This window comes from Cnephaeus nilssonii (assembly GCF_951640355.1).
Source record: "Cnephaeus nilssonii genome assembly, chromosome: 19".
Taxonomy (NCBI): Eukaryota; Metazoa; Chordata; class Mammalia; order Chiroptera; family Vespertilionidae; genus Cnephaeus; species Cnephaeus nilssonii.
In genome coordinates, this window is record NC_137090.1 from 9798096 (window position 1) to 9821264 (window position 23169).

The window sequence follows — 23169 nt, forward strand, 5'->3', positions numbered from 1 at the left end:
CAAAGATTTTCATGGGTGTCACCTCACTAAACCTTCACTGATTACTAATCAAGTTACACACACAGGGTAGTTCTTCCTCAGTTAATAGATGAAGCAAAAGGCTAGGGTTAGAACTGCTAACCCATCGGAAATCAACTAGTCACAGGTCGGGGTGAGGAAGGTGATCCACAGTTCTGCTTCAGAACGGCAACGGTATCTCTAGGAGAAAGACCTTTTCTTCCTCTTTTAATGATTAAAGGTAGCTGGCCCACCTTTCCTAATTATTAGGTGGAACCTCAGTGAGGACAGAGTTCCTCCTAGTTTTCTCAGTATGGCTAGAGTAGGGAAATTATTCCACAAGTTCAAGCTCGTGGTCAAGAGTTCTATAAACTACCTACATCCAATTAACCCTCGAGCAATATGGTGAAAATGTAACAATTCAGACAATGCTTCACGTGCAGCCCATGTAACAATATCAGCCCATGGAAGTCAAGAAACTGCACATTTTCTTTCTGTGCATTTTACTAAGGAAGGCTTTCATTCGTTCCTCCCAGAGCTTAGAACTTAAAAAAAAAAAAAAAAGGCTAAAAACCACTGTCCTTTACACCTGTACACACATTCTTTCCGGTTCCCTTTATACAGGCACCTTCACAGGATGAAACATTTCTATTCCTTTAAGTACCTGATCACTGTGGGTGGAGATCTAAGTGGAATTCAAATACCCACCCCATGTGAGTTAGAGCTTGTAACAGCACCGGCCTCAAACCCTATAAATGAGTCTAAGGGAAGTGATTAGTATTCACCTCCTCGAAGGGGGAAGCTGAATGCAAGGCCAAGGGCAGTCAGGAGCGCTTGAGTCCAGTCCCAGGCAGGCCACTACCCGGCAGTGTAACCTTGCACACGTTGCATACCCTCTCTGGGCTTCAGTTTCCACATCTGCAAACTGCAAGTTGAACCGCGTGGTCTTCAAGGTCCTGCCCTGCCGCGAGCCTGCTACCAAGTAGGCCTAGCCATTAAAGCAGCTTCCTGTGGGCGCGGTGCAAGGCTTTAACGCCCCCTCCCCCTCCCCTCCCCCGCTCAAGCCCGCGAAACCCTCTGCAACACGCCCCTCCGAGGGACGGCGCTTCCCCAACCGCAGCCCGAACACGGCTCCGCCCCTTCCCGGGGGCGTCCCATCCTGCCCCGCGCCGGGCTCCTAAAGCGGCGGGGCACCTCCCGCCTTTCCGAGGCCCCGACCCCGAACTCTTCTCCCCATTTCTCCCGGGCGCCCTATCCTATCAACGTCTAGTACCCCAGCCAATCATGCGGGCCCGGAGTCTTGCCTTAGGTCCACTCTCCTCTCAGCGCTCAGCCGGTCTGAGACCAAGGCCTTTCCCAAGCCCGCCCAATCAGCACCCAGCTCTCTCCGGCCCTCGGCCAATCCACGCACCCCATTCCGCTGCCCGCCCAACCAACCCGGGACTTGAAACCAGCGGGCGAATGGGTGCAGGGCGGCCCTTCAACGCAGACCGCCTGGCCAATAGGGAACTCCGCATGGCCACGGCGGCAGCCAATCAGCGTGGAGCGCGGTGCCGCCGCGGAGAGGTCCGGCCCGAATATCCCTCCGCCTTCCTCCCTCCCTCTCTCTCGCTGCCTGCGAGCCGCCGTTCACTGACTGCCTCCCTTCCTTCTTTCTCCCTCCGCCACCCGAGCACCAGCCGCGCTCTGAGCTGCCCCCGGGGTCCCTCCCCCGCCGCCAGAGGAGCAGCTGCCGCCGCCGCCGCCGCCAGCAGCAAATTGGGAGGGAGGAAAGAACGAGAGGAGGAAGGAAGGGAGCCAGAGCGACTAACCAGAGGGAGCCGGTGAATGGGCTGGTGGTGACCCCCGCTCCCCACCCCACCCTCCCTTCCCACCCGACCCCCAACCCCCATCCCCAGTTAGAGCCGCCGCCCCAGAGGCCGGACCGTCGTCTTAGGAGGAGTAGCCGCTGCCACCTCCGCCATGGAGCTGATCACCATCCTCGAGAAGACCGTGTCTCCGGGTAGGACGCGGGGGCCGGGGGTCGGGCTGAGGTGATTGGGTGGGGGGAAGGGAAGCCCTAGCCCCTCTGACCCTGTCCCCTTTCCCACTTTCCTTCCCCCCAGATCGGCTGGAACTGGAAGCGGCGCAGAAGTTCCTGGAGCGTGCGGCCGTGGAAAACCTGGTGCGTGCCATCCCGCCGGCCCCCATCCCTCTGTCTCCTCATCCCCTGCGTGCGGGCCTTCCCGCCCTCCCGGAGGCCCAGGCCTCGGGAACCCACCCCGCCCCATCCCGTCCCCCTCCCTCCCCCACCCGGTCCAACCTAACCCCGCCATCGGGAAGCCGGTGGGTGTGTCCCGCCCCGGACCCGGCGCCTGGCCAATGGCGCGGCGCGCCGGGGTGACTGCTGGCCAATCGCCGCGCGGCCTGAGGGCGGCGGTGCAGCGGGAGGGAGAAAGAGGGAGGGAAGCGAAGTTAGGTTGCGCCGCGCTGCGTGTTCAGCAAGGGTGGGGGTGGGGGAGCCGGGCCTAGGGGCCATGTGGAAGCTCCGGGCCCAGCTGCCCGCCCTGTTCTGACCCGGGCCGGCTTCTTCCTGTCCCGTAGCCCCTGTGATTCGATGCATCTACTTCTTAGAGCTCTACCCTTTCCTATCTCCCTTGGTGTGTGCTCAGAGACAGGTCTGGCACCCGAATGCCTCTTGACCCTTTCAGGGCAATATTTCTCCCTTACCTGCCTGATTATTCCTTTCCCAGTTTTCTTTTTAAGTAATTCGATGAGTAGAGAATTTGTATCCAGACAGCAGGCAGATAGGGCCTGATTCCAGATGAAATCAGAGGAAAGTTCCTCGTTTTTCATAACTTCAAATTTAAGGGGTACAGGAAAAATGAAGATAAGTCCCCTAAGAGTCTGGGCTTCTGCATAAAAACGTGGGGTGGATTGGTTGAAATAGCCTGGTGCCAGTATTGTTTCTCTTTGGTGTCCCTCTCCTTTTGGGGGAATGGAGAGCAGAGGGAAAGGTGGCTCATACTTGACATCTCTGAAAGGTAATAGGTAATAAGTCGTAATAACACTAACCAAATGTATTTATTTGGATTAATTAGACAAATAATGTAAGGGAAAAATAGTGAAAAGGCCTATTTTATACAAGTTGCTCTTGAGTGATTTCCCCCCCCCCCCCTTTAGGTTTCATTACTACTTTTTTTAACTTTCCATAGAAAAAAATTTTTTCCACTGGTATAGATGGATAGTATTTCCATTTGGAGTATATTCCTGTTCCTGCTTTTGCTAATTTGCAAGAAGCCTTTTATGTGATTCCTGGCATTATTTAGTAGTATGAAGTTAATAAAATTTAAGGAGTTGTCTTCTGTGATTGCAGAACTTGGTGGTGGTAAGAAACTGTCTGCTTTTGGTTTTTCCTGTTAACTTTTCAGGGAAAGAAAAGCTTTTGGACAGAGCTTTTTGCAGGGTAAAGGACTGTGTGTTAAATTTTTTAAAAAACAAAGAGCGTAGTTTTGGGGTTCTGTGTTAGAAAAGATTGAGTGTGCTTTTTGGGAATCCACTATGTTTAGTGGGCAGCTCAAGTCCAAAGTGTATAGGAGCCTTTATTGTGTTAACTGTTGGCTATTAAATATAAAGTCATTTGCTTTGACAGATTTACCATGACAATTTCTAAGTATTTATCATTTTCCCCCCTATCATTGTTCCCTACTTGATGAACACTCACAGCTAAAATAGAGGGCATGTTTCCTAATTCTGTTTTAGGTTTATAGGTAATATTCATACAAGATTACCTGCTTCTTTGAGATCAGAAGCCACTCTGAGCGTCATTCCATTTGGACTGAGGTGTTTTTTTTAAGTTAGAAAAAATTTTTACTTTTTTACCCTGTCATAACATATCCATTTATTCAACAAATAAGTATTGAGTAACAGGCACTGTAATAGGTACATTAAAAAAGTCTTCTGACTACGAGATTGTCAAACTTGCTTTAATTCTGGGGGATCTGATGTGACGATTTGGACACTAAGAATGATGTTGATAGGAAAATCTGTAACTTGTAAAACGCTGAGGCTGCATGATTAGATGGATGACTTCCTTAATGTAATATTTTTACAGGAGTCTTGAAGTAGATATTTTGGAGTTTCCTGAGGCATTATGATATGTCCTAAAAAATTTAGGTTTTCCCCAGTGTTTTGATGCTTCTTAAGCTATCCTCAATTGACATTTCTGAAGAGAGATTTTCATTCACCAATGCATCTTTCTTAACAGCCCACGTTCCTTGTGGAACTGTCCAGAGTGCTAGCAAATCCAGGAAACAGTCAAGTTGCCAGAGTTGCAGCAGGTCTACAAATCAAGAACTCTTTGACATCTAAAGATCCAGATATCAAGGCACAATATCAGCAGAGGTGGCTTGCAATTGATGCTAATGCTCGACGGGAAGTCAAGAATTATGTAAGTAACTTTTGTCTCTTTTTGGTCATGTAGCGTAGGGAACAAGAAAAATCTCTTGTCAGTTCTTTTATCATTTGCATGGGATAGAGCTGATGGTATAATAGGTTTCTGGTACCTAAACTTCACTTGAAGATAAAAATTGTATTTGATTTGTATCATTTCAGCTTGTCCATTCCCATTAATGGATTGAAATTCTTTTAAGATAACTAAGGTAGACTGCAGCAGTTTGGGAAACTTTAGTTAGATGCCAGAATTTGTAGAATCGGAGTAGTATACAAATTGATGGTTCCCAAACTTGGATTATCCGAATCACTTAAGGAATTTGTTAATATGTTTTCAAGCTCTCTCCAGAAATTTTGATTTGAAGTGTGAGGCTCAGGGATATTTTTTAACCTGTCTTCCCAAGTGGTCTTTCTAGTCAGCCAGCACCCAGCTCTTATTGAAATTCTGCTGTAGATAATTCTCGCTGTTTGGTGGTTTAGGAATGCTACTATGTGGAATCACAAGGTGAATTAAATCATCTCTTGGGCCATTGAAGCCCAGAGAATTTATGAAGCAAGATTGACATTAATGGTGCTTTGATCACATATTTAGCAAATTATGAAAAACTTTCTTTAGAAACACCGGGCTTTTGATCAAGGCATTTAGAGTAGGCTGATGGATTTTGTGGAAAATTGAATGTATCTTGTTACTCTGCATCATGGAGTTCTTGTGATCTTTTTAATGTTGTATTAGAAATTCATATTTTTAGATGTAGCAAAAGATATGGAATATATGAACAGATGTGTTTTGCTTTTCTTTTTTTTTTAACTGTCTGTCCTACATATATAAGGCACAGAGAGTAAGTCACGCATCATTGGTCCTTGGTATTTGAGGGGGAACTAGTGGGGGATTCTTGTGTGTACTTGTGCAGGTATGGTTATACACGTCTTATTTGTGATTTCTTGGTTCTAGGTGTCAGCATTAGGTACATTAACGCCCCTTTCGGCAATAAGTTCTCTTTTCTAGTTAATATACGTCTTTCTCCAGTCTTGCGTGGATATACCCATGACAAGGAATTAGGTTATGAAGGCAACTTATTTTGTATATTCTTTGAAATATATAGAACTATTTTTATGCACATTGAGTCTGCTTATGTAGTAAAATTTTAATCCACCCTTCAGCAGTTTGATATAAATGAAGTTTATTTCATCAATCACTGCAAATCTTGATTCCTTTGCTATAGTGCCCAAATTGAGATAAGACATAATTAGAACTGTAACTGACTTATTTATTTGTTTACTTATTTTTTAAATAAATTGATTTCAGAGAGAAACATCAATGAGAGAGAATCATTGATTGGCGTTGCCCCCTACTGGAGATCGAGCCCACAACCTGGGCATATGCCCTTGATCAGAATCGAACCTGGCACCCTTTAGTCCGTAGGCCAACCCTCTATCCACTGAGTCAAACTGGCTAGGGCCTGACTTATTTTTTTGTCACATCACTCTTGACACAAAAGTTTTTCTGAAATTTGAATAAGAACTTGTTGAGCCCTTGTGCATGAAGAAAAAAATAGCAATTATTGCCCTGCCAGTGTGGCTCACTGGTTGAGTGTTGACCTATGAACCAGAAGGTCACGTTTCCATTCCCAGTCAGGGCACATGCCTGAGTTTCTGGGCTTGATCCCCAGGAGGGGGCATTGGAGGAGGCAGCTGATCAGTGATTCTCTCTCATCATTGATGTTTCTCTCACTCTCCCTCTCTGAAGTAAAATACACACACACACACACACAGCAGTTATCTTGGCCTTTTCCCTTTCATAGCACATTTTGGTCATTAATGCCTTCTCAATGCTGGTGGTTATTTTTTGAAATCTGGATTTTGGACACAATTGAGAACTAGTTTCTTATTTTTCTTGTTTCAGGTTATTACCTATCATATGGGTCACCCCTGGTTTTTTTAAAACATAACATAAAAACGCGACCCTGCTAGTGGTTCTCAACCTTGAGAACCTCTGCTGTAGAGCCTAAGACCATCGGAGAACACAGATATTTACGATTCATTAACAGTAGCAAAATTACAGTTATGAAGTAGCAACGAAAATAATTTTATGGTTTGGGGGTCACCACAACATGAGGAACTGTATTAAAGGGTCGCGGCATTAGAACGGTTCAGAACCACTGCCTTAGACTTTTGACATACAGTTCTGTTACAGTGCACTCTAGCTTTAGTAGCCCTAGAGAGCAAAACCTTTATTTAGAATCAGAACTGTTTGTTTATTGGGTAGAGCTGTTGGGAGTATACTGTATAAGGGGGAAAGATGGGGGGGGGGGGGGAGTTCATTATTATTAGCTACAAAGCAGGATACTAAGTGACCTGACCCAGTCAGCAGAGTTGGCCTGAATAATTGGCAGCTACTCTTTGTCCTGTGTTCATGCCAGGAACAGTTAACTGTTTGCCTTTTGAGTGGACTGGTGATTCTTAGTTCATTGACTAAATAAGCTGATCATGATAATAATTAACCCTGGATCCATTGTGGCTTCAGCCTTTATCTGTACATGTGCCTTTACCCTTTACATAAATGCTTGTATGATTAGCATTTCAAACAAGGTATGTTTAATGATAAGTGGATTTCATTTTAATTGGCATATCTGACTAGTGCTTGGTATCTGTTGATGGTGGAGAGAACAGTTCTTTGATTTTGGGAGGAAACAGATCAAATCCTTTCAGATTGGAAGTTAAATAAGGATTGGTTCTTAGGTATTGGTAACATCAGTAACTTTATGTCTGTATCTAATGATGTTACTATGAAAGTCACCCAGGGTGCTAAATTGTCAATGACTAGAAGACAGAAGGTGTGTTCCACATTGCATGAGTGGGAAAATCTCTTCCTTGAATCAGGTTAGATTAGGAATCAGATCCACTTGAGTGCCCCAGAATTAGTTAACTTCATCCTAAATTCCACCCTTTACACAAAACAAAGCTGTGAGCATCCTTCCATAATTCCAGCAAGGAACATAGGCTAATTTTGTCATCTCTTTCTCCTTTTAATGCTATCTCAAGTGCTGCTTTTCTCCTTTGCGTTGAACATTGAAATGAGTTGTCTGGCTTTGGAGAATTCCATTTGGAAGTAGGGGTCAGGGTTTTTTGTTTTTGTTTTTGTTTTTCTGGGGTCTGAGGCAATGTTGATTGTGCTGGTATTGGTATTGAGGCTAGCTTTTTTTTTTTCTTTTTCCGACAACTGACTTATACTGTATATGCCATTTTCTACTTTTCTGTGTTATAGAAAACTCAGAGATTGATATGAGAGTTTAAATAGTATTAGAAATTAATATCTTTCATCTTTTTTTGGTGTATGTGTGTGCATGCAGGTTTTGCAGACTTTGGGCACAGAAACCTACCGGCCTAGTTCAGCCTCGCAGTGTGTGGCTGGCATTGCTTGTGCAGAGATCCCAGTGAACCAGTGGCCAGAACTCATTCCTCAGCTGGTGGCCAATGTCACAAATCCCAACAGCACAGAGCACATGAAAGAGTCGACATTGGAAGCTATTGGTTACATTTGCCAAGATATCGTAAGTGCTGCCTCATCTTATCTAACATACATAGCTATGATTTCATCTAGTTGTTACGTACACATATTAGGATGATCTTTACCGTATTATAAAGAAAACTAAGCTACTGCAAAGTGTTTTGAAAGTAGGACTGCTTTATTTGTTCATTTAGACTCCTAAATTAATTTACCCTCACATGGTTAATCATGTACTAAAATTAAGAGACTTGAGGGTCAAAAACTCCATGTGTTTGGAGAGACATAGATTCTGGACTTTTAAGGATATTCTTTATCTTCGAGCATCCCTGATCTGATCCTTTCTCAAGATCCTCAGTGTACCATGGATGCTGTTACATTTTCATTGACTGTTTTATAGAAACAGTTTGCCAGCTCTTGTAATTGGTTTAGTCATTGGAGCCACAACACAGTATATTAAATGCAGCCTTCCTAGGACTGTTGGTGCTGCTCACGTTACCACTCTTGGTGTCTGAGGTTTGTATGTGTTTTGGGGGACGGGAGGGGAGGGGGGCAGTGTCTGTTTTGATACACAGACTTGAAGTATAGAAGTCCCTAGCACTTGACATGGGCTTAGACTCCCTAGATGTGTGCCTAGGTGTTGATTCTTGGCCCTCAGATGTTCTGAAGCTATACTTCAGTTGGGAGAGACGACCTGGGGGCAGGGGGAGGGATCACACTGCCATTTCCATTTGCACAAAACAGGGGAAACAGTATTACCTCATGTCCAGAATCATGCTAAGAAGTCAGATGTAAAGTTGATGAGTTTAACTTGTTTCGGATCAATTTAGGACAACCAGCCGCTGGGATATTTTGACCCTACATGGAAATATGTGCGAAAAGATTAGAGAAAGTCATTATCCTCACTCAAGTGGATTTTACACTTAAAAAGACGTCTGATTAGTCATGAGTTCATTATTATATTTACTGCGCTTCTGTTCGTTTCAGGACCCAGAGCAGCTACAAGATAAATCCAATGAGATTCTGACTGCCATAATTCAGGGGATGAGGAAAGAAGAGCCTAGTAATAATGTGAAGCTAGCAGCTACTAATGCACTGCTGAACTCATTGGAGTTCACCAAAGCTAACTTTGACAAAGAGGTAAGTGCTTTTGAGTTAAATGAAAGTTTTTGGAATTTTTAAGTTTATGATTTAGAAAGGACTGTTTTGTTTAGAGGCATTCGTTTCTTTCTTTTTTAAAATCATATATGAGCGTTTATTCCAGTACTGCTGGTAGTATGGGAAAGCAGCAGGTCATCCACAAAAATCTGCTCTGAGCCCCCCATAAACCAGCTGCTGATATGGGGAAGTAGGGATTACAGGCATGGAGAAGTAGTAGGCTGGGGGGGGACTCCACTGTTTGGGCAACAGGGTTGTTAATCTTTCCATGATGACAGGCAGTTCTTGAATGAGAATGGCTCCAAGGTTGATTCCCAGGTCCGGGGTTGATAGAGGCTTTCATTCCTAGTTAACATTTGTGAGATGTGGCCATGGAATAGGTGTTTGCCATTTTTAATCAGGCTTTGGTAATAATGTAACCCGAAGGATTTCTAAGCTTAGGTTTTCCTTTTGCAGTACAAAGTGTACTTGGGAATCCCCACCCCCAACCCCCTTGATTATAGAAATTGGACTTTTCAGCTCTGGCCAGTGTGGCTTAGTTGGTTGGTACATCCTCCTGTGCACCAAAAGGTGGTGGGTTTGATTCCTGGTTGGGGCACTTAGGGGGTGAGCCAGTCGATGTTTCTCTCACATTGGTGTTTCTCTCCTTCCCTTCTTCTCTCTGAAATCAATTTTAAAAAAACATCCTTGGGTGAAGATTAAAAAAGAAAAGAAATTGGGCTGTTTCATACCTCCTGAGGAAGGTGCTTTTTTTTTTTTAAATTTTTTAAAATTTTTATTGATTTCAGAGAGGAAGGGAGAGAGAGACAGAAACATCAATGATGAGAGAGAATCACTGATTGGCCACCTGCTGCACGCCCCCCACTGGGGATCGAGCCCACAACCTGGGCATATGCCCTGACCGGGAATTGAACCGGTGACCTCTTGGTTCCTGGGTCGACGCTCAACCGCTGAGCCACACCCGGCTGGGCTGAGGAAGGTGCTTTTGAAAATTAATATATAAACAAAGTTTATTTTTCCTGAAAGTATTTTCTCATTATTTACTTAGTTTTAATTGTGTTAAAATAGACAATAACATAAAATTTACCATCTTAACCATTTTTAAGTGTACAGTTCAGTATTGTTAAGTATATTCACATTGTTTTGCAACCAATTTCCAGAACTTTTTCATCTTGCAATTGAAACTATATCCATTAAACAACGCCTGTTTTCCCCTTCCCCATTCCTGGCAACAATCTTTCTACTTTCTGTTTCTGATTACTTAACTTTCTACTTTCTGTTTTTGTGATTACTCTAGATAGCTTATATAAGTGGATCATGCAGTATTTGATTTGTCTTTTTGTGACTGTTTTATTTCACTTAGTGTAATGTCTTGGGTTCTTGCATGTAGCATGTGTCAGAAGTGTTGACCCATGAACCAAGAGGTCTCTGGTTTGATTCCCAGTCAGGGCACATGCCTGGGTTTCTGGCTCGAACCCCAGTAGGGGGTGTGCAGGAGGCAGGCAATTGATGTTCTGCTCTCACATCACATCGATGTTTCTAGCTCTTCCTTCTCCCTCTCCTTTCCTCTCTAAAAATGAATAAAAACAGAAAAAAATAATATTCCATTGTATGTATATACCACATTTTGTTTATCCATTTATCTGTCACTAGACATTTGGGTTGCTTTCTTCCACCTTCTATCGGGAATAATGCTACTATCAACATGGGTGTGTGTGTGTGTGTGTGTGTGTGTGTGTATGTATGTATATACATATATATATATATATATCTTTGAGACCCTGCTTTCAGTTCTTTTATATGTACACCCAGAAGTGGAATTGCTAGATCATATGGTCTAAAAGTATTTTTGTATATATTTTGGCACTTTAGCTGGGCTTTTTGCCATTCCTTGGCCTTATAGTGGACAAAGAAGGGAGGTCTAAAGAAGGCCAAAGCAAACTGAAATTCTAATTGCTTAGAAAATAGGGGTTTTCTTTTTAGATTTCAGAAGATTTAGGACACAATAGCAAAGTTCATTCTATTCTCCTATATCTTGCCGCATTTAGTGTGGATTTGCCACCTCTCAGGAAACCAGTTTTGTCTCTGAAATAAAGCAGATGTTTTGAATTCTCTTAATTTTTAAATACAAAGAAACAGATTTTCCTACTGTAGGTGTGTTTTTTTATTTGTTTTTATTAATCTTCACCCAAGGAATTTTTTTAGAGAGTGGAATGGAGGGGGTGGGGGAGAATATCAATGCGAGATTGATGGTTGCCTCCTGCTGCACGCACCATGGATCAAACCTGCAATCCAGGTAAATGCCCAGGAATCTAACCCGAAACCCTTCCAACCACTGAGCCAAACCAGCTAGGCTGGGACTTCCTTTGAGGGTAGGTCATATAGTAGACACTGGGGGCAAACTCTGTAGCCTTCACAGTGCTATTACTGTGTCAAGGTAAAGCTGCTTGATTGGTCCAAGATTGCGTGGGTTCCGGAGGGAGTAAGGTTTTTCTTGAAAATAATAGTCTAGCGATTTTCATATGGATGGTTTATACTCTTGTAATTCTCTTTTATTTCTGCAGTCCGAAAGGCACTTTATTATGCAGGTGGTTTGTGAAGCCACACAGTGTCCAGATACGAGGGTAAGTATGAGGTCATTGAATAATATGGCTTGTCTTTTTCTTTCCTAGGAAATGCCAACTCTAGCATTGTAGTTTGAAATGTTGAGAATCAGGTGACTTCAGAAATAAGGTTTGACCAATAAGAATATTTCTTCAACATTAAAGAAAAGGAAAGAACAGGACTTGGAAAGTTAACATATTAAAAGCTGACATCTTGAAAAGGGTTTAGGGGAGAAATGGTTTTTGATCCGCCTTGCTGCTTAATTGCAGTAGTTTTTTAATTGATTGTTTTCCAGTGTAGCCATTGAAACAGCTTTGCTATTGCTGTAACCTAATCTTGACCCCTGAAGTAACATCTAGTCTAAGTGGTATTAGTAAGTTTTGTCCTGCTATGGCTTGCATGGGGGAATGATAACCCAAATGTTCCTAGTTTGACCCTTTAGGATATTGACCCATTTGAGTGAAGTAGTTACTTTTGTCTGATTGCCTTTTTAACTAAACTAAATGGTAAATCATTTAATCTGCTCTTTGTAAAAGGTTCGAGTGGCTGCCTTACAGAATCTGGTGAAAATAATGTCCTTGTATTATCAGTACATGGAGACATATATGGGTCCTGCTCTTTTTGCAGTAAGTATTTCTATTTTATGTGTTTGAGCATGTAGCTAATTGCAAAGTCCGTCATTCTTATTGGGTGTTTTTGTGAATTCTATAATTTTTTACTTGCAATTATTAAATCAAGAAAATTTCTTGAGTTCCGGTGTTACGTTTATGTTCATTAGTAGTGTGCCAAGAAAGCTTGCCCTGTTTCTTCTGGTAAAAAGAATATATTTAAAAAAACCTGTTTCCTCTTTCTGCCTTTCACTTTAGACAGCTTTTATAAACCTACATTTTTGAAACTTGAATGTCTGTGGTTAGAGGAGGGGGTCTAACTTGAACCAGCACTTATGTGGGGCCTGGGTTGCTATGTTTTTTCCCTTAAGATCACAATTGAAGCAATGAAAAGTGATATTGATGAAGTGGCCCTGCAAGGGATAGAATTCTGGTCCAATGTCTGTGATGAGGAAATGGATTTGGCCATTGAGGCTTCAGAGGTGAGCCTGGGAGGCGGTTGGGGGCGGCGGGGAGCTGTTACTCTGCCTGGGCTTTGGGGCTATATCTCCTTTGTGGATGTGATTGTTCTCCTCTGGGAAAGCTTTATTCTGACTGGACTTCGTGGGTATCTCCATTTGTACAACTTTTTATTTTTCTGCTAGCCAAAGCCACTTAAGAGGGAGACCGATCAATCATGTGGCATCTCATGTTTTTCCCTATCAGCCTGGCATGATTTATTATAAATAAATACTCAGTTTAGTACTGTGACCACAAGGGGGCAGCAGGCAATCACAGTTCAACAAAGTGACATCTGGTGCTAAAGTACTTCCTTTTGGAAGTCCTAATGCAAGTATTGGATGTAGAAATCGATAGTTTACTAACTTCAGTGAAGAAATTAGATATGGAAAAGGGGGGGTTAGTTTTGCACTTGGAATCTTTGTTTCCCATCTTGATTGTCTTGGTGAACTTCAAAAAACACAATCTTATTTTGGCATTCTTAAAGTTATAGATGACATTGTGTTAATATGAATTGAGCTTATGAAAAAAAGAGTAATTCTTAAGATTGCGTTGGTCTTTTAAGGCCTAAAAGAATCTCATTGAAGTAGACCAAAAAATAAATGCCTTCAAAGATCATAGCGAATGTTACCATTTGTTCCATGTATTTCTGTACAGATCCCTGGGCAGCTCTCATTGTATGCCTTAGTATCATAGCTTGTTTCTTGCATCCAGAATTTGCTCTATGTTTGTCCTCAGGCAGCAGAACAAGGACGGCCCCCTGAGCACACCAGCAAGTTTTATGCCAAGGGAGCACTACAGTACCTGGTTCCAATCCTCACACAGACACTAACTAAACAGGTGAGTTACCTTCCAGTTCTAGCCAGGTACGTGATGAAACCTTGTTATGGGTTGGTTTGCTGTGGAACAGTTTCCAAGAAAGAATTCAGCAACTCTTCAACTAGTTGATACTCCGATATAGATGAATTGGGAACTGCTGAGCTGGATCTATAAGATCCTCTAGGCTCTGAGTTGTTTGTAAAGGAGAATTTTGCAGTTTTTATTGAGCAAAAATGAACCACATACAGCTCTGATTTCCTGAGTGCTACGTTGTTCAAACTAGCAGAAGAGACTTGAGCTACAAATGTTATTTATGGTAAAGAAAGGAAGATAGAGGTGCAGGTTTTAAGCCATTCAAATACAAGTAATAAGACTTCATGAGGAAGTGGATCTAATGAGTAAATATAGAAATTCTTTTATATGAAGTGTATCTTGGTTGCAGTCATTCCCTTTTGAATTTATGCCTTACAGTTTTCCTTGGTGAGGTGTTGGGAAAAATTGTTTCTATTGCTTCATCTCTTCCGGTGCATGTAAAATGTTACCAAAGAGCTGGCAGTGCTAGTGCTCTGAGGCAGCAGTGCTATAACTTCCAGCAAAATGTCTGTGCACAAGAAATAATTTGGTTTTGGGAAGTACATGACTCTTTCGATCTCAAAAGATAAGTGGTGATGTGTCTGGTTTGAAATGGACTAGGTGTTCCCTTAAAATTTTATCTCATCTCTCAGTTTTATAGCTGCTATTTTTTATCTTTTGACCTTAGTATTTTTGCTTTTGTATATTTTGGTTGTACTTTTCTGGTTTGGGAACAAATCATCATTTAGGTATGTAATTATCTGAAACTGCATAGGCACCTTAAACTACTATGTATATAACTAGAATCATATGGCATATACATTTTTGTTCTGCCTTTTACTCTTTAAGTCTGAGATCATTCTTATTACATGTAGTTGAAGTTGGTTCATCTCATTGTGTAATACTCCAGTGGCTCTTCCCTCCACCTGGATCTTATTTAACAAATCTGTGCTGTGATGAATCTTTGTGGAAGAGAATCTGTATATATAAAAGCCTTAACAACCGAATGACCAGTCGACCAGTCGCTGTGACATGCATTGACCACCAGGGGGAAGACACTTAATGCAGTAGCTGCCCCCTGGTAGTCAGTGCGCTCCCACAGCCAACCTCCTGGTCTGACCAACCTCCTACAGACCCTCCCCCCACCGGCCGGCCAACCTCCCATAGCCCCAATTGGCCCTGATTGCCAGCCAGGCCTAGGTACCCCATGCGTGCATGAATTCAGGCACTGGGCCTCTAGTCTTCTATATATATAAAAGCTTAAGTGACTGGCCTACTGGTAGCTATGAACTGACCGACCACCAGGGGGTAGATGCTCAATGCAAGAGTTGCTGAGCTACGGTGACTTGGCAGCTGTGGTTCTCAGGTGATACACCAGGAACCGGAGAAGAGGGAGCCCGATTCCAGGATGCATCACCCGAGAACTTCCCTCTCGCAATCTGGGACCCCTCGGGAGATGTTGGAGAGCTGGTTTCCGCCTGATCCCCACATGTCAGGCCGAGGGACCCCACTGGTGCATGAATCCGTGCACTGGGCCTCTAGTAAATTATAAAGGTTTTGTTTTATTTCCATCCACATAGTTTAAGTTCTAATGACACTTGGGAATAGCCAGAGTACCTTGTGAATGAAAGTGATTTTCTTTTTATTTATTTATTTTTAAGCAAAAACTTAACTAGTGCTACATTCTTTCTCCAGGATGAAAATGATGATGATGATGACTGGAATCCCTGCAAAGCAGCCGGGGTGTGCATCATGCTTCTGGCCACTTGCTGTGAAGATGACATTGTCCCCCACGTCCTCCCCTTCATTAAAGAACACATCAAGAACCCTGACTGGCGGTACCGGGATGCAGCAGTGATGGCTTTTGGCTGTATCTTGGAAGGACCAGAGCCCAATCAGCTCAAACCACTAGTTATACAGGTGAAGCTGAGGAAGTTTTGGGGTGGGAAATGAGATATTTATTGTTTGTTTAAATTATTTGCTTGAAAGTGTGCCTTTATTTTAAAAAAGCTGTAATTAGTCACCCACAAAAGTTATTTGTGGATAGCTATTTGCTGCCAATGAAGGGTAAAACATATTTCTGTGTGAATGTTCAAAAAATATATTTATTTTAACTTTATTACAAAAAAGACATGATTTTTGAAAAATGCAGAAAAGGCCAAAATGAACATGTCATCTCCAATTCCCTTGTCTAGGGATAACATTCTAACTCTTGGTATTTATCCTTGTAGTCTTTTTCAGTGTGACTATAATATGTGCAACAGGATGGAGATCTTACTGTGCAAATAATCTCTTAACTTGTTTTTTTCTCTTAATGTATCATAAACATTTCTTTAATTTTTAATGATGTGACTATTCTGTCCCTAGGACAAAATGACATTTATGTAATGAAAATTCTTATGGAAACATTGTACTTATTTTGCTATTTAAGATGACAGGAGTCCATTATAATTGAGTTTAGTATGTAGAGAACTGAACCTTTCAGTATATAGCCAAATGCCATCATAGCTGCTTCCTGGGATGGATCTCAACCTAAGCGATTTAGTAAGGACTTCTTGCTGAAAAGTCACACCAAACCCTGCAGAAAACTGTACTGGAATTTGGTGAAGAGAGGAGGACTTTTCACTTTACTTACTTTTATTTATTATATTACTGGATATTTGACAAGCATGTCTTTAAAATGACAAAACCATCTTGATGCTTTTGAGTTAAAACCTAACCATTAGAATTTCCTCTCCTGAGGTATTAATCAACATGAGTTTTAACCTTTGTTTTGCCTTGCTAATAACTATTGTATTTTCAGGCTATGCCCACCCTAATAGAATTAATGAAAGACCCCAGTGTAGTTGTTCGAGATACGACTGCATGGACTGTGGGCAGAATTTGTGAACTGCTCCCTGAAGCTGCCATCAATGATGTCTACTTGACTCCCCTGCTGCAGTGTCTGATCGAGGGCCTCAGTGCTGAACCCAGAGTGGCTTCAAATGTGTGCTGGGTAAGGGAATTTTTCCTGGTGAGATAAGGATCTTGGCTAAACCATTGGCAAGGAAATATGAGGTGTGGGAGAGAAATGGGTCTGCCTCCCTGGAAGGCTTTTTCTGAATAGCATCTCCTTTCTAATTTCTTCAATTAAATGTGGGGGAGATGTCAACTGCATTAGCCAGTAGGAGCTGTTGACTCATGGTGACTGGTTCGGTTCCTCAACCATTTAAAACAGTCATGCTAACCCAGTGGGAAAACTATCTGGACTCCATTTTCTTTCTTCAGTTGCTTGGGGAGAAGAAATTTAGATTAAAGTAGAGCGTTGCTGGCTACAAAAAGTACAATTGCTGAGAAGGGGGCAAGAGGAAAGGAAGGTAGGCGGTGTAAGTGCTGAGTCAATATGGGCTGAATGTAGTTCACTAGGGACATTTGGGGGTGTGGGGGAGGAAGTTCAAATGAGGAAAAGTGGGCACTAAAAGCCTTTCTGTGATTAGAAGTAGAAGAGGCAGGCACTTGTGGTAGGGGAAAGTACTCTGCTGCTTAGAGAGTTTTGGGCAGCACAAGCAGAATATAAATAAGTAAACATTTAATTTTAAGGACCCCTATAAAATGTTGTTTTGAGATGACCTTGACTGAAAAAGTTGAGAATTCACTAGCATTGATATATTCTTAGATCAGTTGGAGAGGAACACTGCCCAAGGTATCTTAAGGAAAAATGAGGTAATCCTGGGGTCGGGTTCTTTTCAGGACTTGTATTAACTCTCTTTGGTTTTAAGGCTTTCTCTAGTCTGGCTGAAGCTGCTTATGAAGCTGCAGACGTAGCCGATGATCAGGAAGAACCAGCTACCTATTGCTTGTCTTCTTCTTTTGAACTCATAGTTCAGAAGCTCCTGGAGACCACAGACAGGTAACTTCTTACTAGGTGTCTTTGCATTCAGCTCCTGCCTCCTGTGGGGGTGAGGGGGTTGTCTAACCTAGTCACAGAAACATTATAATAGGAGGAATTAAAAGAATCCTGTAGTAGATTATTTGTTTAAATAAGAGAGAGAAAGAAGTGTAACTAGAATTGTTCAGCTTACAGTTAAAGTCAGAAAATAGTCTCATTTCTTACAGAGTAATCTAGAGAGATTCTTTCATTTTGCAGTGCCTACCATTAGCAGGACTGTTTGATTATGGTATAAGAGAAATAGTAGCTCTTGTTATGAATTTAGTTGCCACGTGAGATCATTAATTACCATTTATGATATTAGATGCAAAACTTACCATTAAATGCAGTTGTTTTGTAAATGAGCTTTGAAATGTAGTTTTAAGGGGTTACAAGTTGGGGACAACCTTGAATTATTTTGGTTTTGTGTGAACTATACTTACTAAAGCCATGCTCAAAAGAAATCATTAAGGCCGGGCCAGTGTGGACAGTGGTTGAGCATTGACCTATGAACCAGGAGGTCATAGTTCGATTCCCTGTCAGGGCTGCGGGCTCCATCCCCAATGGGGGATGTGCAGGAGGCAGCCAAACAGTGATTCTCTCTCATCATTGATGTTTCTATCTCTTTCTTCCTTCCTTTCTGAAATTAATAAAAATATTTTTTAAAAGGAAAAGAAACCATTAAGGAAGAGGGCTATGTATAAATTCTTCAGGCTTACCTTGTTTATTTCCACTTCTCTGTTCAAAATTATATATAAAGGCATCTCTCATAGATGAATGAGGAAAATTTAGATGCTTTTTTCTTAGCTACTCAGGCAACCTCTTTAATTGTCCACATAGGTTCTTCATCATTTTTATCTAACTTTTTCTTATAATTATAGCCTATTTCCAAAAAGGCCATTCAATAGTTTAGCAGGTGTGGAGACCATAGTGAACATAGTCATTGGCTCAAAGGTTGAAAATTTATTTCCTGGCTGTATTTTGTTGCCAAACTCAAATAGGTATGCCACCATATCAGTTTCTGAGTTCTTTAATAGTTGAAACACAACAAAATGTTGTTGTTATTTTTTTAGATATATTTTTACTGATTTTAGAGAGGAAAGGAGAGAGAAACATCTGTGCGAGAAACATTGGCCACCTCCCGCACGCACTCTGATCAGGAATCGAACCCATAACCCGGGTATGTGCCCTGACTGGGAATTGAACTGGTGACCTTTTGGTACACTGGAGGACGCTCAACCATCTGAGCCACAGCAGCCAGGGCCTGATTTCTTATTTTTGATGAAACAATGTTTACAGTGTAACAATTTCTGTTCTTTCTCAATTGGGACTTTAAGATTTTTGCTGTTTTTTGCTTGCAGACCTGATGGACACCAGAACAATCTGAGGAGTTCTGCATATGAATCTCTGATGGAAATTGTGAAAAACAGTGCCAAGGATTGTTACCCTGCAGTTCAGAAAACTACTCTAGTCATCATGGAGCGACTTCAACAAGTACTTCAGATGGAGGTGAGACAGGGCGTTCCTGGCTGTTGGCAGAAAGGGTGCAGTACTTCTAACACAGCTTTGCTTTCAAGGCTGTTCTTTCTTTTCGGTGTTTAAGTGTATATTTTCTCAGAAAGATATAATGCTTATGCAAAAAAGTGTTGTAATTTTAAAGTTCACGTTGCTTGTCACAGTGTACTCATAAATGTGTTTGGGGTTTTTTGTTTGTTTGTTTTTATTGATTGACTAGAGGCCCGGTGCACAAATTCGTGCATGGTGAGGGTCCAGCTGGTCCCGCCCCCGATCAGGGTGGGGGGGCCAATCAGGACTGGGGCCGGCCCCGCCCCCCCACAGTGTGCATCATAGCAACCCGTCGTTCATGTCACTTAGGGTTTTATATATATAGATAGATTTGTGGGAGAGAAAGCAACATCAAATTATTGTTCCACTTATATATTCATTGGTTCCTTCTTGTAAGTGCCCTGACCTGGAATCAAAGGCACAACCTTGGAGTATCGGGAGAACACTCTAACCCAGCAGTCGCCAACCTTTTGGACCTCACGGACCAACCACCGGTTGGAGACTGCTGCTTTAACCAACTGAGCTACTGACCCTAGGGCACATGTGTTACATTTTATTTACTTTCCTACATTAGCATCAGTAATGCTTATTTAATGGTCCTGGCAAACCCAGCGAAAATGGAAACATTGAGGGACTTTAGAACCTCTTTAAAAAGTGTTTAATCAGAACATGATGATCTTTTTTTCCCTTGTAGTCACATATCCAGAGCACATCAGACAGGATCCAGTTCAATGACCTTCAGTCTTTACTCTGTGCAACTCTTCAGGTATGATGGTGCCATATCACACTCTCCAGGGAAGAGAATCATATCCCAGGATATCAAGTTTATGTGCACCCTGAACTCTGAAATGCTGTAGATGGTGCTTATGAGAAACTCTTCTCAAAAGGATTGGCAGAATAATTTTTCATTTTCTTTTCTCTGTCCATAAAGATGACATTTGTCTTCTGCACACTGTAGGGAAGAAAACTGCTCAGTTTATGATGGTCCTCCCTGCTATACAGTGTTTTTTGTTTATTTGAATTTATGAGTTTATTTGAGTTGAACAGGATACACCTGAAAGCAAGATCTCAACAGACTGATAAGAGTGCTTCTTTACAGCTGTTTAAGTGTTGGGGCAACTTTTAGTCTTTGATTTTCATTGGTCCAAGTGTAGCCCAGCAGATTTGGTTCCCAGCTGTAATTCACCCAGCTAAAAATAAAGCCTTGAGTTTCTACCATCATACCTTGAGTTAATACCTACTGTCAATACCTACTGTTGACAGTAGCCATTTTCTTAAAAGCTGGGATAACGAAAATGTCACTTCTCATGACAAGTCATGCAGTGGCTGAGGGTTTTTTACTTAAGAACAGGAAAACCCTGGAACTTGCCCGATGCTTAGGTGGGCACTAGATTTTAGTTTTGAGTGATGCTTACTAGGTAAACTTACCTGTGAACTCCCCTCTCTTACTCCAAACTTAATTTTAAGAAAATATCTTTTTATTGGTTTCAGAGAGGAAGGGAGAAGGAGAGAGAGAGAGAAACATCAATGATGAAAGGGAAGCACTGATTGGCTGCCTCCTGTATGCCCCTGACTGGGGATCGAACCGTGACCTCCTGTTTCATAGGTTGAGCCATGCTGGCTGTGCCAAACTTAATTTTTTAAAGCATGACTGTTAAGAGGTGTTTCCTTATTTATCAGACAAATACAGGAATTATTCAGTAACATTAGTTGAAACAAAGGTTAAGGAGGGAAATTGGCAGAATATTAAATTAGGAAAAGTCAGGTTGGCTTCATTTTATCAAGACTGTTTCTTGACCATTAGGATATATGAAGGGTTGTTGTTACTGTTTTATGAGTAAGTACTATATGACATGTTCTTTAAAGCGGAAGTAGTAAGACTGGAATATGGAAGCTGCTGATGGGTTTGTCAGACATAAAGAGTTGGTTTTATGCACCATGGAAGATCATCGTGTGTGTTCTGAATTGGGAAATAGAAGGGATATTAGAATGTATGTTGCAAGTGATTTGCACTGTCAAAACATTTGAGTATAAAAGGTATATTTGGCCTTTTATATTTATCCTGACCTGAGGATATATTTTACATTGCTTTTTCAGAGAGTGGGAAGAAACGGAGGGGGAGAGAGAGAGAGAGAGAGAGAGAAACATCAATTTGACTGGCTGTCTCCCACTCTCGCCCCACCTGGTGTGCAGGCTGACGCTCTAGCCACTGAACCATGCCAGCCAGGGCAGTATATTTGGCTTTTTTAAGAAAAAATTTCAAGGGACTTAATTGATTTTTTTTTTTCAAGTATAGTGTTCTGATTGGAGGGTTTGGAATCAACAGATCCTGAACTCTTGTTCATTTCACAGAATGTTCTCCGGAAAGTGCAACATCAAGATGCTTTGCAGATCTCTGATGTCGTCATGGCTTCCCTGTTAAGAATGTTCCAAAGCACGGCTGGGTCAGGGGGAGTTCAAGAGGATGCTCTAATGGCAGTTAGCACACTAGTGGAAGGTCAGTGAGCCGAAATCAGGCAGGGAATGTTTTTAGAAGGCAAGAGCTACAATGGCCATGAAGAATTTTTTACTGTGGAAAGCATAGTTCTGTTTTCTCATTTATTGTGGCATGAGTCAGTTCAAAGTTAAATTGAACGTAATTGTAAAATTGTGCATGACTGCCTTGCCACTTATTCTCCTTGAAGTAAATGGGGAGCCAGTTTGCAAATCAGATTGGCAACTTTTTTGGGGGAAACTGTTATCTCCCTAATGTGTATCGGGTTTCTTTTCTCCCTGAAAGTCTACTTGACTATTGAGGTTTGGCTCCTATCAAGGATAGAGGAAGCAAAGGTTTCTATTTTCTTTCCTGGAACTTGTTACCTCCTGGTTTGGGTTGTAATGCTTTAGACTCATTTTGACACATCTTAGTGCCTGGTATGGGATGGAATAAAACAATGAGTGAGTTCTTGGAATTTCTGGTTGTTACATGACTTAGGAGAAGCCACATCAGACTTAAGACTCTTTGAAGGGTCATTAAAAATACATTAAAGAGCAGTTTAGGAACCTGGAATGCTTCTTTAGGCGATGTCTATACCTGAGAACCACTCCCCTGAGGACCAAACCTATTTCTAGCTTAAAGAGCATGTCTCTAATTGGTCTGGCATCATGTGACCACCCTAACAGAGCACAGTGGTTCATTTTGGCTCCTGGAGTAGCTGATTTGGATATGAATCCCAGTCTGCTTTTCCTGACTGGCTTAAGTAAGTCCTTAATGGAATTGCCTAGGGACCCCAGTTGTAAGCTGGCTTCCAAAGAGGACATGTTATAATCAGATGAAGAGGTAGACAAGAGGCAGTATTGCTAGCTCAGCCAATTCAAATTAACCTTGACATTCCTAAGAGGCCCTACCACTTGGTTGTTTGAGCCAGAGTGAAATCCTAATCTGTGGCAATCTGGCGTGGAATTAGGCATTTCCAGCAGTTAAAATTTGGTTTATCTGAGGCAGCCTTAATGTCTTAATGAAGTCAGTAATTAACTCACCCAACCTGGTGAGTGGAGTGAATATATTTTGGGACTGCTGGCATGGTTATTTTTGCTCACTTCTGTGATATCCTGGGGTGGTAATAGTTTGTTTCTTTACAGTGTTGGGTGGTGAATTCCTAAAGTACATGGAGGCCTTTAAACCCTTCCTGGGCATTGGATTGAAAAACTATGCTGAGTACCAGGTAGGCTATACATTTCAAAATATAGTTGACCTTTGAACTGCGCAGGTCTACTTATATGCAGACTTTTTAATACGTTGGAAATTTTTTTTTGGAGATTTGAAACAGTTTGAAAAAAACCCGTAGACATGGATCACGTAGCCTAGAAATATCAAAAAATTAAAAGAAAATTAATTGTGTCATGAATGCATAAAATACATGTAGATACTAGTTTATTTTATCATTTACTATTACAAAATTATACATCTGTTATAGAGAGTTAAACTTTATCAGAAGTTATATACACAGATACATGGCGACAGT

General features: G+C 41.8%; 1 protein-coding gene across 2 annotated transcripts in view; it reads left to right on the forward strand.

The window, feature by feature from the left end:
• Window positions 1-1611: 1611 nt before the first annotated feature.
• KPNB1 (karyopherin subunit beta 1) overlaps window positions 1612-23169 on the forward strand; it is a gene marked incomplete at its 3' end in the record, with an annotated part of 28415 nt that continues 6857 nt past the window's right edge. The window contains exons 1-16 of one of the 2 annotated variants that reach the window (XM_079798445.1): window positions 1612-1999; window positions 2103-2161; window positions 4244-4426; window positions 7779-7979; window positions 8921-9073; window positions 11656-11715; window positions 12232-12321; window positions 12675-12785; window positions 13540-13641; window positions 15388-15612; window positions 16496-16687; window positions 17451-17581; window positions 18961-19108; window positions 19860-19931; window positions 21518-21662; window positions 22787-22869. In XM_079798445.1, coding sequence (XP_079654571.1) covers window positions 1960-1999; window positions 2103-2161; window positions 4244-4426; window positions 7779-7979; window positions 8921-9073; window positions 11656-11715; window positions 12232-12321; window positions 12675-12785; window positions 13540-13641; window positions 15388-15612; window positions 16496-16687; window positions 17451-17581; window positions 18961-19108; window positions 19860-19931; window positions 21518-21662; window positions 22787-22869 — 1995 coding nt within the window. In that variant the 5' untranslated portion in view covers window positions 1612-1959. The remainder of the gene's footprint in view (window positions 2000-2102; window positions 2162-4243; window positions 4427-7778; window positions 7980-8920; window positions 9074-11655; window positions 11716-12231; window positions 12322-12674; window positions 12786-13539; window positions 13642-15387; window positions 15613-16495; window positions 16688-17450; window positions 17582-18960; window positions 19109-19859; window positions 19932-21517; window positions 21663-22786; window positions 22870-23169) is intronic. The other variant, XM_079798446.1, reaches the window with a different exon arrangement.